Source organism: Lepeophtheirus salmonis, chromosome 6 (genome assembly GCF_016086655.4).
Source record: "Lepeophtheirus salmonis chromosome 6, UVic_Lsal_1.4, whole genome shotgun sequence".
In the NCBI taxonomy this organism is placed as follows: Eukaryota; Metazoa; Arthropoda; class Copepoda; order Siphonostomatoida; family Caligidae; genus Lepeophtheirus; species Lepeophtheirus salmonis.
The window spans coordinates 56,793,065-56,811,729 of NC_052136.2; the positions used below are offsets into that span (position 1 = coordinate 56,793,065).

The 18,665-nt window shown below is 30.3% G+C and overlaps 1 protein-coding gene across 5 annotated transcripts in view; it reads left to right on the forward strand.

Annotated features, from left to right (window-relative positions):
- LOC121119554 (neo-calmodulin) overlaps positions 1–18,665 on the forward strand; it is a 102,042-nt gene that overhangs the window by 79,436 nt on the left and 3,941 nt on the right. For all 5 annotated transcript variants that reach the window (XM_040714252.2, XM_040714253.2, XM_071889764.1 and 2 more), the window contains one exon: positions 14,099–14,981. In XM_040714252.2, coding sequence (XP_040570186.1) covers positions 14,148–14,684 — 537 coding nt within the window. In that variant the 5' untranslated portion in view covers positions 14,099–14,147 and the 3' untranslated portion in view covers positions 14,685–14,981. The remainder of the gene's footprint in view (positions 1–14,098; positions 14,982–18,665) is intronic.

An 18,665-nucleotide genomic window follows, 5' to 3' on the forward strand; every position in this document is an offset into this window, starting at 1 on the left:
TTAGTGTATTTTGTTTATGTAAAAAGAACGGCGGAAACGGAATATCAAAAAATAATCACTTAAACTTTTCATAGTAATGAGAAAATATTCATTAATTTACAGTCCACGGTTTGTTTCCCTACCATTTATATATATATATAATAGTACGTGTGTGTTTTTTTTAAAGGTCTTTATTTTAAAATATCAAAAAAATTGAGAAGTTACATTTAGTAAAAATATATATTAACAGTGTAGTTTAAAATCAGTTCCCCAAGACAAAGACCTCTTTTGTTACCGAAGTACACTAAAAATCTAAACAATAAATAAACATAAAAAAAAAGAATAAAAGTAACAAAAAATCTCAATACCCAAAAAAGTCAGATATCTAAAACTAAGACCTAAGAACTAAAACTAAAAAACTATAAGACTTGGAGTTAAGTAAGCCAAAATGGATTGCCTTAACCCTTTTCAATAATTAACACATTTTTTTTAATCTCAAAAAGAATTATGGCGCAGTTATTATTTGACTTTCTAAGTTCCATTTAACAAACTTCCTCAATAACATCAAAAACGGATCTCAACAAAGGCATGAACAACAAAATTAAATACCTTACCAAAGTCTTTGCAATAATCATTAAATGTTATGCACCACTTAGCTATTTGAATTGAGCAGTTAATTTCCTGCCATCGGCAATTCCTTTAGTAGAATTCATTATATGGGTTGTCCAATCGTCTTTTAATTTAGAATATGGATATATTTCCCACAATTCGTTAGGATTTTAGTGGATACTTTTTTAAATGAGTTTATTTTCGTAAGTCAAGGAGACAGCAAATAGTATGTTTATACTGTTCTTTGCAAAGGAAAAAACCCCGTCCTATTCGAGAAAAAGTCATCATATTTTACATCATGAATCGAAATTACGTTATTACCCAACGCTTCCCTTTCAATGCTCACGGCATTTTCATGGCTTTTAAATAAATTCCTCCTTTCCCTGTTTTTATGTATTTGGTCTAATATTGAGTTCAAGTCAAAAACCACATCATTCAAACAAAAAATTATATCAACTTCCCCAATAAAAGAAGAGAATTGGACTACCTACGAATTTATCATTTTCTTTCCAATCAAAATCCACTTTAAAATCCTACTCGAGGAAATACAGGATCTCCAGCCAACATCTGTGTTCAGTATTAAATTAAGAAAAATCATTTCGTATATTTTAGGGAATATAGTAGTAATCGTGGCAAGACCACCTCTAAGTTGCCCCTTACTTCTTTTCAATGACAGAATGTATGAAATACATATAAAATAACTTTTCAATCCAAATTGTTTCCTTCTTAATTTAATGTTCTCTATTTATCGGAGACAAAGTAGCTGTATACAAGATCCATGGAATTACTTGTGTGTTATATCAGTCGATCCCTTTTTTCAAGTTAAAATATCTCCGCTCTGATAATTTTTTATAGTTCAAACTGTTACGGGAAATCCAGTTTCCTAACGTTACTCCATGTCTGTCCCATTCTCCGATTTATCCTCGATAATAAAAGTCACACCATCTGCATATAGATCAATTATTTTCCAGCTAAATCCTAGTTGAATACTTAATCCGCCATATTTACTTTTGATAATATTACTGTGTTCTTCAATTGCCGCAACGAAAAGTAAAGGAGGAACTGGGCATCCCTGTTGGCAAATTATCTACAATTGAATCGATTTACTCTCCAATCCACCTATAGATATTGTTAAATCTCCATTCAAAAGTAGAGCCTTAAATGGATTATAAAACTTCTTAAGCAAGATTTTCTTAACAGTCTTCATAATAAAAACGTGCCTGATAGAGTCAAAAGCTTTTAAAAAATCAATAGCTATAACTGCATCATACATTTAACACCCATTTGCAGATTCTTGTGCCACCAGAATGTTTCAAGAAACATCAATGATTCTCCTCCTACGAAGAAAATCTTTTTGCTTTGGACCTCACTTCATGTTTAAAATTGGTTGAATTTGGCTCCCTAAAACTCCATCAATAGTTCTCCATTGAGCACAGTTATAGGTCTCCAATGACTGAAGTCCGTTTTGTTACCTTTTTTTGGAATAAGAGCAATTCTTCTCTTAGTTAACACTTTTAGAAGACGGTCGTCTTTCTCCATAGAATTAACAATGCAGGTTAAATAATGCAAAATTTCATTCTTTGCCACAATCTAAACTTAGAGACTGTGATTGAGGCTGGAGGTGATTTTATTGAGTAAAGTAAATTAGAATAGATTAAACATTTGGAATCTGGTTACATTATTTTATTTTGAATACTGGTTGGAGAGAAAAATGCGTTCAAAAAATCATTTTCGCGGCACATATGGCTTGAGAACGCTGTTAATGTTGCTCACTTCCCCGAAGAAAAAACCTGGGGATGGCCCTAGAAAGACCTTGCATTCATTTTGAAATTGATTCCCCTCACTGCAAAACTGGTCCTGGTTGTTGAAAGAGTCAAAACCACCTACTCCGAGACCTTTCAAAATTGGTATCGAGACTCAAATCCATCTCAAGAACCATCGAAGAAAAGTCGTAGTAAGAAAAATACATTTGAGTGCATGATAAGTAGACCAAAATAACCACATACTACATATAATATGACAGCTTTTATTTGCATTCAACTTCTATCTCAAGAAATTGATGAAATATGCATTGAAAAGTGCACTTTCCTATCATATGCACATAATATTTGTATAAAAGAAGATAAATATGCACAATGTGCATTTGATTTCAATATATTATCAAGCATATCCAATATATTTATATACAACATAATATGAACAATATTATATATATAAGTTTTCTTACATTGTACATCCATTCCGTTAGATACATAAATATGTTGAGAACATTTTTGTAAAAAACTTTTTCTGGATTTTTTTTCATTCTACAAACTTTTCTTTTGTGTTTTTATCTTCTTTTTAAATCCATTATACAGTCTTTAAAGGATTATAATATATAAGGCATAGAAGGAGCCTTTTATGCATAATAAATTTGATAAAAATTACCATTCAAATAACGGAATAGATCCTTTAGAAAACGATATTCTACTACGTTATACTTTATTTCTAGTTGGTCAAACATAGTCTCCTATAATTAATTAAAAAGTGTTATTCGTTCAAACTAATACTCTTCCAATAAAAAGTAACAAAAAGTTTTAGTTTATTGTACAATATCTCATGAATTGAATGAATTTTGTCCAAATTTTTAAGAATACAAACCTTTTTTCCCTATAAATACAGGGTTTGGGAGTAAAACGTGGACTATTAAGCCTCCTGTCAGACCTCTTTCATGGGGTCACTGTATATAAAGACAATCCCAAGTAGCTCTTCACGGCCCTCTTGATGATCCTAGCAGCCATGGAGAAATAGTTGGCGAGGCGATTCATCGAATTGGTGGGGTAATCCTCGGTCTTCTTCTGGACAAGAACTCTGTATCTCTCTTTAAATAGTATACCCCCACTGTTTGCTTTCCTAAAGAAGTATTTACCATCATTTTGCTGCATCTTGACTACTTTGAATATTAGGTTCCTAGAGCACTTCACAATTTCCATAATCCTCGCCACCTCAACTTTAGCATCTGAGATGCCCTATTTTTTACTTTTGCCCACTCATGACGACAAGATGACCAATTTCTTATGATTTATTTTATCTATCAACAAAGGATGGTTGAACCAGAATGTCAAAAAATAATCATTAAAACTCCCTATATTTTCTATTTAAAAAGTCCTTGTTGTCTTATGCTTAACTTGATGAAAAACAGTCGTAAGAGACAAATTCAATGAAATGGCGTAGCTCAATGGACAACGCGCTCGGGAGAAATTATTCTCTAAAATTCATCGTACGTACATTTACTTCTCGCTCGTTCCTAAAGAAGGAAATATACTTAATGCATATGGACTTCAAAAACAATTCCTAGGTCAGATTGAGGAAATGAAAAATAATGAATGTTTACTTGTACTTCATCAGTACAACTCCACCTAAAAAAATATATATATTTAAATTATAGATGATTTGATCCCAGTCAATTAATGATAGTAACACTATCCCTTTAAAATAAAAGGAGCGATTTTTATGGAGATATAACTTCTTCTTTTTAAATTTAAATTAGGGTTCAAGACATATTAAAGGTATGATTATAGATTTGGGGCAGTTTTTTTTTGGGTTTCTTGGTCCTATAAGTACATCTAAACTTTTTTTTCTTTCATTTAACAGAAAATCGGGCTTCTCCAGAAAAATGTTGGTTATCTATGACTTAAAGATGATCAAATTCGAAAACAAACGTCTTTTGGAAATACTATGTGTAAAAGCAATTGGTTGCGAGTCCGTTTTTTAAATAAAATAGGTTGAATCTTTTTTCTTTTTAAATTGTCTTATCTTTATTTCAAATATTAAATAGTATCTATAATTATGTAGTTATAATTCGTCCATCAAATAAATATTTACTATTACAAGGAAACAGAAAAGAATAATATGAGTCCCAAATCTTTTTTCTTGACTCTTCAATGTACCGGCTTTACAAGTAAATACTATCAGTAAATAGAAATATCATCAACATATTTACATAGTATGTAAAAAAAAAAGGAAAACAAACAATATCTCTCATTATTAATATTTTAAAATAATCAAAAACACCAACGGAAGCTACGGTGCATCGTCAGTGACAATCATTTAATTAATAGGTTTTATACGGGTGAGTATTGTTTTAAAAAGAAATAGAATGTTATGTAAAAACTAAAATATTTTTTTTATGCTCATTAAAACTAGGTCATGGTCGAATCATCAAAGGCAATCTCTTGGAGCTCCTTCATCGTCACAAATCCTTTGTTTATATTCAATCTCTTCGCCATCGCTACAACTAACCAGCATATGGAATTTAACAATGTATTTATGTATTACTTAGTGTATACTTCTCATTATCTTCAATTAGCTCATACTTAATTTGAGACTCTGATAGCATTTTCCCAATAAATGCCTCCACGCTCTTCTTCAGTGAAGTGAAGTGTGTTTTCATGTGCTTACATTCTGCTAGAAAGTGGCTAATTGTTTTTTTTATTGTTTCCCTACATCCAGAACACTTGAACATATTTCCTTGCTGCGTTTCTAGGTTTCTCACACTGAATGATCCTGATGTAATTTTATATCTGTTGAGCATTTGGCTTGAAGTTAGATACTTGTCATAGATTCCATAGCAGAAGTTTATCAGCTTATCTCAATTCCAGTCTTTTTTAAAAGGTGCAAAAAAATCGCTTCACTTCCTCTTTCCTCCAAAATGTTAACCCTCATTAATTGTCTAGAATAATTTGTGGCTTTCTTCCTTACTTCATTTGTATATCTCGAGTTTATTTTCAACTTCAGTAGTGCTATGGCTGGATCTGTTATATTGCTTGATGTCATTAATTCATCGGTGGTCCCTATTTCTTTTCTATTTAACGTTTCAATATTCATCTAATTGATAGAGAAGTAAATTATATCTATATTCTTGAATGGAGATAGTGGTACTTGTTTATTCTGAATTATGTTCTTCATTGCTTCTGTTCAAGGAGGATGGTCATAATGTTTATTGTATATCTATTCCCTCCACAAGATCCCATCATTTTTGGAGTTTTTTTTTTTTTTTCTTATCATCGAAAATGCCTCAATATTCAGAGAGCATCTAAATTTATTGCTCCAAGTCCACCTTTATATTTTTCCACGTATATTCTGTCGTTTTTTATATTTTTTCCTTCACCTTATGTATTCATTCTCACATATTTTCACAAATTTTTTACTTATCGTATGGTTGATGTTTGTTACTTTGAACCAATGCTTCAGTGAAGGAATTAATATTTGATTTAAAACTTTTATTCTGTCTATTAGGTTGAGATTGTGCTTTTTGGTGGATATTATCCGTTTTCGAAGTGCATTTTCCATATAAGTGGTATCCCATTCGTATGTACTTGATTTGTTCACTATAATTCCCAGAAAATCCACTTCCTTTTTTTCATTTCATTTTTAAATTATTTCCACGAGGGTGCATATACTGATTTTACAACAGTACTCAATGATATCAATCTTTTGGCTCGAAGTCAGCCCTTTGTGTATGAGTAGGGCAACTCCTCGACATGGGGCATTCCCTTTCCTTTGCTTGCTTAGTATAATATATATTATATATTTGGTCAAATATGTCCTAGTCTGAATTATTCATTATCCTAGTATAACAGCAGGCGACTATGTCAGGGTAGTTAAGGACATTAAGAGAGCCGTAAAATCTTTTTCGTTAAATAAATTCTGAAATTCTATTAACATTTGCACTCAGTATTTTTAAACTATTTATCATGAAATTCGAATTTGGTACTATTACTTTATTTGTCTACTTTGTTCAAACATTCCACAAGCTGTTCAATGACTGAATTGTACATTTCTGCTCGCTCATCCCCTATTTGTTTTCCTACTTCCCCATCACTGTAATCTCATTCCCTATGTTTAGTGTGCGATTAAGTTCAATCAAGTCTACACCTCCCATGGGAAGTTGATTTTCTGTTTTTTGAGTTAGTGTTTTCCTAACAAGTTTATGTTTAAATCACGATATTTCATCCACTTTTACTTCATTTTCTGTCCTGGTTATTTCTTCTAAACATAGTTGGCTCGTTTCTTTTTTAATTTTATTTGGTTACTGTAGTTTTCAATTTTTTGTACAAAAGTAATATCAGATTCTTCCTCCTCCAAAGCATCCATATATTCTCTTAATTCTTCGTATCCGGCACTAACAGTGCTATTTTTCTCCAAAATTATGACATGATCGATCATTATTCAATGTTTCCTCCGTAACAAATGGTCGGCTTCCATCTTCATTCATTCTTTTTTGTCTTAGTCCAAGCCAGCCTAAATAATATTGTGTGGTTCTTTTTTTTTCTTGCTATTTCTTTTAATATGTCCAAACTGAAGGCACTTTGAGCATTGCATTGTTTGGGTTGGATTGTATACTTTTCTGTTACACTCTTTCAGTTTTGTTACTTTTGGCGAAATAATTCTTTCATGCATTTTCGTTTAATTGTATGAGGTTTTTGTTGTGAATTCGGGTCGAAATGGTACATGTTCTCCCAAATCAATTACTGAAGACGTGTTGATTCTAAATCCGTTCTGGCTATATAAAATATATTAATTGTGTGCATTTTGCATCTTTTGACTATTTCACCATTGCCTTCTCTAACGACGTAGGCTTTAAATCTTCTCCAGAGTGTGCTGGTGTTCTTTTTTTCGAATTTTGTGTCATCTTCTTCACTTGTTTCATTTTTTTCGCTCCTCGTTCCCTTTTCCTATTCTATCGTCAAGAACTTTGAATACTTCTTGATGCTGACTACAGAGTTTCATTAAGTTTTCTGAATTTCTCCCCGATATCTTCAACACTGAAACTCCTTAGAAGTAGTCAAAGTTTGCCATGTAATCTTCAATTTTTTTCAATTCAGGTGACATCCCTGGCCTCTTTTTACTCCCAGGATTGCTGGTCCCTACATCCCTTCGTATAAGAAAAGGAGTAATATCTTCGTTACATTTTTCGGACACTCCAGATTTTGAGGATCCTTTTTTGGTTTTTCGTCCCATCCTCCAAGGAGATGGGAGAAGAAGCTTAATTGAATTAGTTTATCTCTCCTTTGAATAGTCTGTATAATTATGGGAAACACAAAACAAAACACTTATCCTTATATATTTTGGTAATTAATTTCACTCTTAAACCTACAAAGTTAAAAAATATGCCATTAAATCTTCCTATTTCTGAATTAACGTAGTAATTACTTTTTCCTGACGACCTTTTCCAGAAAATATATCTATTTTTAATGGCCTTATTTTCTTCTGAAGAAAAAAAGTATATAAAATGCATTTTAATTTTGGTTTTGGACGATTTGCCAAAATAATTAGACTCAATGAGAAGGGCGACTCAAATATCTTGTAGTAAACTGATCTCAATTGAGTTTTAGTTTTCCTATAATTCATCATTTAGTGAAAATTGAACCTGGTTATAAAAAACCAAATAAATATACTTTTAGTATGTCAAAAGGTACTGAGACACTGGGTTACGACTCAAGAATAAATATATCATTCAATGTAGGAAAATATATTTGGTTATCAATTAGATCTCTACATAAAATTGTTATTTGTTGCTATTTTATTGGAAACAAAATATGAATGACACATCAGAAATTGTATCATAACAGCTCTTTTGTCCTTCAAAATAGACACTCAGCAATATTGATCTCCAAGGAAAGGTTTTTTGTTCATAAAACAGTCGATAAATATGGTATAAATGGAATAGAAAAATAAATGTTAAAATAAACTTTTTTCATTAACAATTAATGAAATAAAAAGCTTTTAAAATCTTTGTATTATTAAAAAGGTCTACATTTTAGGGTTTTTTGATAGTTTTCAAAGATTTTTCATGTATAAAATGCTTAACAATATATACTCTGATCTAAAAGAAAACTTTACAAAAAGTAATAAACGTCAATATTGTCAAATACTCATATTCAAGGATAATTGAAAGATCGATTAATCTATGATAATAACAATATTTTATGTTTATTTATAATCAGAGAAAAAAGTTTACCATTAACAATTTGTTTTTTCTTGTTTCATCGAGACAAGAGTGTTAAATAACTCAAAAGGATAATTCAATAGAGTCTGGCAACGGAAGAGGTGGTTTCCTTTTATTGATGTTGATAAAAGTGGCATCTACACCCTCACAAGGCATGTTCCGGCCACTTCTTTCATTGCTTCTTGAGCAGTCTGGTGTGAAACTCCAAGATATCTTACCTTGACCCTCATGCACTAGCGGAAATTGCCCTGGGCTATTTTCTTTAACTCTTCCGGGTCCAGTTTGGTCTAATTGACAGAGCCCTTCTTTCTCTGCAAATTTTTAGACTTGTTGGCGTCCTAGAAAAACCCAATTGCTTGGAGTGCCTGAATGGTAGTTAGTAGATCTCGTTCAAGTATCATTTTCTCGTAATTTTTCTTTTTAACTCATTTTTATGCTTCAATATTTCGAAATAGGAATTAACTTCACTCACTCAACTTTCATTAACTATTAAATTTGTATGTGTTCAGATTTTAATGGACTACCCGGTAAATAGGGGTCATCCCACGAGAAATTTTCACGAATTAATGGATTTGGTACAAATTATTTGTGTGCTATCATTGATTGTATTCCTACTAATAAATAAAGTATTTAGTTCCATTATTTAATCCATCTCTGAGTTCTGAAATCTTAAAGAAAGTGAAATTTGTAAATTTTTTTAGGTTTGCCTTTTCTTACATAGTGTGTTCAGAGCGTTGAGGCATTAGACACGAGTTGTTTCTATGTGACCTGCCAACCAATTGAGTCTTGATTCTTAGATGAATTATTGTAAGTTTATATCAGCAAACTATTCAGATTATTCCTTTTTGAGGAACTGCAACTTGCAAATAAAGTAACAAAAAAAAAATGTCGCATTTAGAAAAAAATAAAAATTCATGGATTATATTTGAAATCCCTTACGGGCCAAACTTATTCTCATAAATCAAATAAAGATTCTTAATTATACTTAGTTAGTATTCTTGAATATCTAAATTCATCGACGAATTTGAAAACAAACCCATAATTGATTCAAATATGACCATGAAATAATTGGAAAATACGGTTGGTTTTTCAAAAAAATTCGAATTTGATAGCAGCTAGTTTGGGAAAGTTGTGATATACTAAGGAAATAATCCATCAAAATTTCATTTCCATACGATGCTATATTAAGGCAACACATGTTGTCCAAAGTTTGAAAGGAGAAGAAAGTCTTGGGAAGATCAAAATACAGAATTAATCCTTATTTTACATAAATGAATTATGATAAACATTATTCTAGCCTTGAAATAATATATTTTTTTTCTAAAGCTGGCCTAGAGAGCAAAAAGAGAGAATAATCTAAGAAAATTTAAATTTCTTATTTCTGAAAATGTAAAAAAGGATGCGCGTATGCGCAGTTCATCGAATTTTCCTAGCTGATTTTTATTTTTCTGTTCCAATGGAGAATTAAAAAAAAAAAAAAACTATTTTCAACAGTTTTTAAAAATAAAAAAACGTAATCAAAGTTATTTTATACAAAATAACTAAATTATATTTTTAGTATCTATATTTACTCAGTTAAGAGTTTTTGCCTTTTTTCATAATTTGATCGAGATGTGCGACCTAAAAATGACCTCGTAGGACTATGAAATTTTACATTTCACATTTTGTCCGCACAAGTCATAATTAAAATTCAAAACCAGTTACAAAAACGATCTACCCTACTGTACATATGGATATATGATGTACAAAATTAATTGAATATTTTTTTTTTGTGTTAACATATCATGTTTTTGAGTAGTGAACATTTATCTTCTATTAGTTAATTAAACAAAGTTCTACACTATTCTAGAATGATGGTATTAGTAAATTATTATATAATTAGGAGAAAAAATGGTATACCTCTTTACAAAGAAATATTGAGAGATATAATTAGGATAAAAACGTAATTTATTTCTATACAATTCTATGACAGAAAAAATATTCAATGTTTTCATAAATATCTTTGTTAGAAGCTTAGAAGCCTAAATAGATAAATGTTAAAAGATGTTACATCCTTTTATTATGCGTTCTCAAACATACAAGTTGCTTTAATAAAATAAAAAATAACAGCTAAACAAGTCATCGGCTATAACCTCCGTTTTTAATTGGGGCACTCACACTTAGCTACTCCCTAAATACTTGAATATTCTCCCCTTATGAATAAAAAAATTGAGAAAATAAATATGATTTGATGAGCCAGAGAATAGATTTGCTTGTCTATAAGCCTCATCTAAAGTCACAGTCAAATCTTTAAATTTTATATGAGGTCCTGCCCGTTTTTTTTAATTTTTCAATATGAATTAAACTAAACGCCTGTGGGATTATACAAACCTTTTTTTCCTTTATGCTATATTGGTATATAAATTATGACTTACAAAAATATTCGTTTATTCTTTTTACTCGCAAGATGGCTCTTAATTTGAATTAATTTAAAAGACTTTTTCATAATAATTGGTAAGGTTTTTTGCAAAAGAAAATCACTCAATTTAGTCAAATTATATCAACTCACTAAATATCTCAAATTGTATTTCATAGTGACATAATGAAATTCCCTACATTCTTTCATTGAACATCCTTTTAGATTGAAGGAAGCAGGAGTTGCTGATGTTATCATAAATACTGAGGTTTTGTTTTCTGCATTGAAGGAATGCAAGGGAATGGATCTACTGCGAAAGCACAAAGGAGAAGAAAAATCTTTTAGCTTTTTATTTAAAGGTAGGTATATTGTGAAATATATTTAGAGAGAAAAAACTTTGAGCCTACAAGCGCATACATACTGTGAGAAGAGAATAGGTTATATTTCTAAAGAAAGCTTTCATATATATTGCCTCAAAATAGTGTAATGAAACCCGAATATTTTTTAAAGGATATTACAATACCCTTTTGTTTTTTGTGTTTATTTCGTATTCACAAATAATAAACGTACAAACGTAACATTTTCAATTTCCAAGTGGTTTTTATATACTGGCTAAGGTAAAACTCGGTCAGAAACCGATTTTTTTCGACTTGCTCATAAGTGATTTTTTCTACATCTAAGTAAACCAATGTTTAGTCCAGATCATGGCCAAAAAACTGTAGGGCCAAAATGTTTCTAAAAAAAATGTCTTAAAGTGTGCGTCAGCAAATCGTACCCTTTTTTATATTAAGATTTAAATCAATTTCATCAAGAACATCATGTATATTTTATTATGATAATTTATTTATCATAATTGTACCTTATAGTAACAGCAATTATTGGACATTTCAGACCACTCCTTCACAATGGAGGCCTTCAGGGAATCAAAATTATGACATGGGGACATTGCAGGCCTTGGTCTGATATTCCATAGTCCAGTGCCAATCAGTCTGATTAAAAGAGGGGACACAAGTTTTGAAGGTAAAAATCAATGAGGGTTTCCCCACGCCAAGCTTGATGTTTTATGGCCTTATGTCTAGGTGCTGATTCTTGATTCCAAGATTAACCCCTTCGGGGTAGTTGGCATCCAACCAGGTATCAAAAACTTTTCACCACCTCCTGGTACTTCTTTTATTTCAATTTGATGGAGCAAACCGGTCAAGAAGTCTTCAATAACAATCTTATTGTATCTTCCACTCCTTGGAGATGCTCTTGTCGTTGTTAATTAATCTCCTGGCCTTATGGACAATTTCTACAAGCGCAATTTACAATGTCTACGATATCTTTTACAGAGTAATTGCCGCCAAGAAGATCTGTCATCTGGTTCCTTTATTCCTCCTATGTCGTTGCTTGTTGACGTATATCAACCAACAATCAGAACTTAGCCATCGATTGCAAGTAATAATGGCTTAGGGAGCTCTAATTGGTCCAATATAATTTGCTTACACTGTTACTATAATTTTTTTTCTTTTTTCAAATTTGTGTTTTTTCATGCGAGATTGATTGAAAGACATTTTTTTATCCAAGAAAATAATTTTAAGACTAAGTTCGAATATTTATTTAGTAAATAGCACGTATTTTGATTTAAAAACAAAAACCCGTCATTAATACAAGTATATTGTTGCAGTTTAATTAGTGTCTATGTACGTATGACAATATAAAAAAGGTACTTAGGTGCATCCCAATATAATAGTTTGTATATATATATATATTTTTTTTTTTTGGATATATACATAGTTTGAATAAGCATAAAAGTAGGCTTACAAATTGATTGCTTTATTGCATGAAGTAGAAATGGAAAAAATAAAGACAGACATACATAGTATGAGAATATAAAAACGTATTGAATTTCTCTAGAGAGAAATATATTTTCTTTAAGTGATCAAATAAGAAAAAAAATTAATGTTTTTTTCTCGCATTTTATTGGATCAGGGATTTTATAAGTCTTTTCAAATGGATGAAAGTATTAATAAAACCTTTACACAAAATTGTAAAAAACAACAGCTATAAAGAACTGTCTAATGTCTTTGGGGATGTCGATTTATAAAATATGTATTTATTTTATGTCTTATATTTATAAATTATTTTAGTTGTGCAAATGAATGTATGCACATAGTTGAGTTAATATGTCAGGGGCATCGACAGGGGCTGTATCCCTCTTTCCAATTATCCAAATTTCTAAAAAAAATTAGTTCTTGAAAGAAAAATTCCAAAAAATAAATGTCTTGTGAACAGCTGTGGATTTTTGAATTTTTTTACAACAACTTAATCTTCGAACTTTCTTTTTAAAATGAAATATATGACTTGTTATTTTTTCCTGAATAATTTATTTTTTGTGAATACCTATAGATATTTAATTTTGTATCCTAAAAAAATATTTTTTTGTGAGTAACTGAGATTTTTGAAAAAAAAATTGAAAAAATTTAATATTTGGCACTTATTTTTGAATTTTTTTCTAAAAATATTTCAGAAACCAAACCCTCCTCCCATAACAATGTATATATATATATATACATTGAAATCACCGTAGCTCATGGACAACGCGCTAAGGAAAAGTTATTCTCTTGAACTTAATGTGTGTAAGCTTGCGTCCAGGTGATTCCTTGTGAAAGAAATATACTGTATGTATATGAATTTCACCAAAAGATTCCTTTGTTATATGGAGTAAATGTAGGATTATAATGTTTACTTATACTTAATCAGTTCAACTCAATCTAACTAATTAAGGGAACACTTAAAATAAACAAGAACAAGTATATATATAATCATGTTGAAGCCCTACTAAATTTTGACTTTATGAATATTAATGAAAGGAGGAAAATAAACGACCATTTCAAGAGTTGTAACGAAAATTATATGATCACTCTTAAAAGGCATCAATAGTTAACCAATATATGACGTTCAACCACCCAGGTTCTTACATTTATAAATGTATATTGCATGGAAGAGAAAGGTAATCAAGGAAATGCCTTGAGGATGGATTCAAATCTATATACAATGTACATTTATCAATATAATGAGCTGTATCTATTTAAATCATGGCTATTTTTTAATGTAGACCTACTAAGTTCCTACTTTATTTTCAGGTAAGAGACAAGGCGGAGTTTGGTAGTGCTCCATAGGTCGCCCTTAGGGATGGAAAATTCACCAAGCATAGGATCCTTTAGCACATTTGATGCAACCAAATTAAGTGGTCCAGAACTAGACTGCCTCAAAGAAGCCTTTGCGCTATTTGATGCTGATCACGATGGTGAAATTACGATTGGAGAGTTGGGACGAGTCATGAAAAATCATGGACTCAATCCCACTGAGGATGAACTTAAAGACATGATCCGTAACGTGGATAAAAACTCAAATGGAGCGATTGACTTTAATGAATTCATTGAAATGATGCTTCGACGAGACTCTAAAATTGAGGAGGACGTTGTCCATGCCTTCCGTGTTTTTGATAGAGACGGGGATGGACTCATTTCAAAGGAGGAACTAAAGCTGACGATGAATAATCTCGGAGAGCCTCTCACTGATGCAGAAGTGAAGGCTATGATTGAAGAAGCGGATATGGATGGTGATGGTAGAATCAATTTTCAAGAGTTTTCTCGACTTATGCAGTCACAGCAGGGAGGAGGCGGGGGTCCTTCCAAGTCCAATGGCCGGGATCTTGGTTTTATGTGATCATGATTATGATAAAATGAGTCACAAAACAGAATACAAAATCCAAATAATAACAGTCAATCCATCAATAGAAAAATATAGTTTCCACCGCCTCTCTATCAAAACATATTTGCCCAAGCCCGACAACAATAGTAGCCAACCAAGTCTTAGTTTAAATTACTTTATTTTGTTTAAAAACTACGTATCCATGTGGTTTTATAAAGACATTCAGCAATTTTTTTAATATTTGAAACTTGATTGATTCAACTATTACAGCAGATTTCTTCAGCGGGAACAACCCCAACAACAAGAAACACGGTAAGATATCATTCTTATAAAATAATTAATGTACGATATTATATTTGTTTAAGCTCCCTTGATAACTCAAAAGCTATGAGATATACATCATTAATTAACAACCTTTTGAAAAATATTCCCTTTAATTCAACTGAAGAAGTCTTATTCATAACTATAATTCTATAATTCCAAGACAAATGAACTCGAATCAGCTTTGTTAAAGAAATGCAAGAAAATATGACAAATCAAAAACACTTTCAAATGTATTTCTTTGTATTTTTAATCATTAATTTATTTTATTTTGAGAGATGTATGCAGAAAATTGCCCAAACTAACTAACTATATTTCAATTTTAATTTATTTTCATCTTTAAGCAATACATAATATCTTTTTTTAAACTGATAAATAAATATGTAAATCAAACTCAAAAAAGAATTATCCGTATTTACAATGAAAAAATATTTCCTTCCCAGAAATCTTTCAATGCTTAACACTTTGATATGAGTATTTGTATACAAAATCCAAGATACAATTTGAATAGTTAATAAAAGGGGAGACAACTAGTGGCTATTTTTTTAACTATTGGATTAATGAAACAAACATATCGCTGTAAAAAGAATGTATATAGTCGATGTTGCTCTACTTTCTAATATTTGAAGTCATGGATTGGGTAGTACAAAAAAGTTATGGAATGGTATAAAAATTATAAGTTCAAATTGTATTATACGAAAAGGTCATCTTTAGGTCGCATGTCTCGATCAAATTATGAAAAATTGCAAAAACTCTTAACTAAGTGAATATAAATACAAATAACACATTTAGGTTATATTGCATAAAATAATTTTGATAAACATTTCTCTAACCTATAAAAAGTATTAATTTTTTTTTTGTAATCGTCTTATGGAGCAAAAAAGGAAAGAAAGAGTTTGGAACATTCGATGATCCGTGTATAGTGCATCATTTTTGTACATTTCCAGAAAAAAAAGATCAAATTTTTCTAATCTTATTCTCGCTTTTTGCTCCATAAGGGGCTTTTTTTTCACAATCTATTTGATTTATAAGGACTACATCTTGGATTCGAGATATCCGACTTCTATTGTAAAGGAAAATTTTACCCATTTCAACATCTCCTATATTAAGATAAAATAAACTTTTCAGTTTATTCAAGTGCCATCAAAAGTTGTTAAAAAAAGATGTATCTTTACTCATTACTGAATCATCATTGTTTAGTTGTCTTTTTTTTCAATCAAAATAATCAAGTATTTACTTCTTTTTGAATTAAATTTTGAGTAAAAAAATGCTGATTTTCTCTTTTTTCCCTATATAATTTTATCTTTGAATGATAAATAAACAATAATAAAAAAGAACGAATAATTAAGATAATCAAATCGGCATTCAGCATTTTCATAAATATATATTTTTTGTATTGAATCTTCATATGCTTGTTTTGAAACAGTTATGTCTCTGCTATGCAAGGATGTTCTGAAAAGTTTTCGACCTCAAAGTTAAGATAGCAGAACTCGTCAATATGAGCTAGTCACATCTATATAGCGTCTGTTGACAGTTACTCCCCAAAGTTTTACCTATTTTAGAAGCGCAGTTGTTATATAACAGTGGTTTGAGTGAATTGATGTGAGTGTTCGTGTGAAAATGCACAAAATCGAGTATCGAGCTGTAATTAAATATTTGTTTTGAAAGTGTAATCTTGTAACAGATAAAAAAAAAAAGTGATATATAGAGGCTTGTTGTGTTAAATTTTAGCACCTCAAAGTGAATCTAACTGAGTTAATGTAAGTATTTTGTGTGACAACGGACAAAAAAATCGAGTATCGAGTTGACATTTCTTTTCTTTTTTTTAAAGTGTAACCTTTAAATAGATTGAAGCAATTGCATACATTTAAAATCTAGTTTTGATAAAAATTTACGAATATAATTCAATCCAACTCGGAGTAATTGAGGCAAAAATAAAAAAATATAACATGAACAATTATTTTCCAGGGGAAAACGGTGAGTACTATTTGGACGGGTTAGCCAGATGGAAGCATCTCTCAGAGAAGCCTAGAGTTACTAGGAAACTATTTTCAAAAAAAAAAAAATCATAACTTTTTTTCTAAAAACCACTCAAATCAACTCACTCAAACGACTATTAGGTACATGACAACTACAAGTCCAAAATGGATGAAACTTTGGTGAGTAATTGTCAAGACATGCTAGATAGTTGTGCTTAGCTTTTATTTACGAATGTTGTCATCTTCACGTGAAGGTAGGAAACTTTTCAGACCACAATTGCATATATTTGAAAACTCGTATAGTTATAATATTCTTTCCTCAATAATTTTAATAAAAATCTTGAAGATTTCTGTTTGTTCAACAGTATTACAGTTTGATCCCTTCTTATTGTCTCACTCGCTCTTTACAAAAGTTGTGTCTATATTCATGCTTGATCCGTACGAATCCCTAAAATTTAGGACAAATGTCAAAATAGAGGAACTGATATGTCCATATTATTAAACTATGCAACAACATTTTCGCCGCTTGATGAAAAAAAAAAAAAATATTATTATTTAAGCGAAAAAATCGAGAAGATCATCAATACTTTCAATCTCAATAGCTTTGAGTCACGTTTTTGGAGTATATTTTCGATTTTGAGGCTTACTGGAAAGGATATAACTATATAAATGAAAATTAATTGTACTAAGAATTATTAAAAAAACATTCCAACATTCAAAAATTAATTATTTATTAAGTTAAATATAAATACAGTTCCTTCAAAATGTGTCTAATCGAACAAAAAACATGTAAAATGAAGAACCTTATTTAGGAACTACTATCTATTGTACTTTTTTTTCAGTTGCTTTATATTATAACTAAAAAAACTAAACCTTATTTCACAACTATTAAATATTTCCCATAAAAAAAGTACGATTTGTATTGATTTTTTTCGGTAAAGCTTTTAATTTCCAAATAAAATATTTATTAAATCAAATTATATACTATTAAAAAAAACAATGAAAGGTTGCGTGAAAGTGTCTCGAATCTAAATATTTTAAAGTCGATTAATTGTAATAAGTAAAAATATTATTTAAGAGACAGGACGATTAACTGCATTTAAATCATGTTTCATATCCAACGTATTCGATAAGTATTTTTTGATTAAATTTAAGTCTATTGACTTATATATATATATTTTTATTTATTATTATATTTTTTCTGAACTGTTCATGCAACTTTTTATTGTTTATATATTCAATATTCTAAGAGAAAATTAACAGTATAACTGAAAAAACAATCAAAATTCTTAATAAAAACCCACAGTTGTTATGTAACAGTCTTTTCAGTGAGCTGATGTAATAGTTTTGAGTTACAATGTAAAAAATCGAGTATCCAGCTGACATTGTTATTTTTCTTTTAAAAGTGTCACCTTTAAATAGATTCAAGGAATAGCTGACATATTGAGACTGGGTTTTTATAAGAATTTACAAGTCTAATTCGATCCAACTTGGAGTAACTGAGTCAAAACCAAAAAATGTCTTGTGAACAATTATTTTGTAGAGGAAAAAACCGATTAATATTTGGACGGATTACAGGGATGGGAGTATCTCTGAGAGAAGTGTGTAAAGATACAAGGAGCAATGACTAATTCATAAGCATTCCCTTTGTGGCACATTATACCTATAATACTAGTTTTCGACAGTTTCATGACTT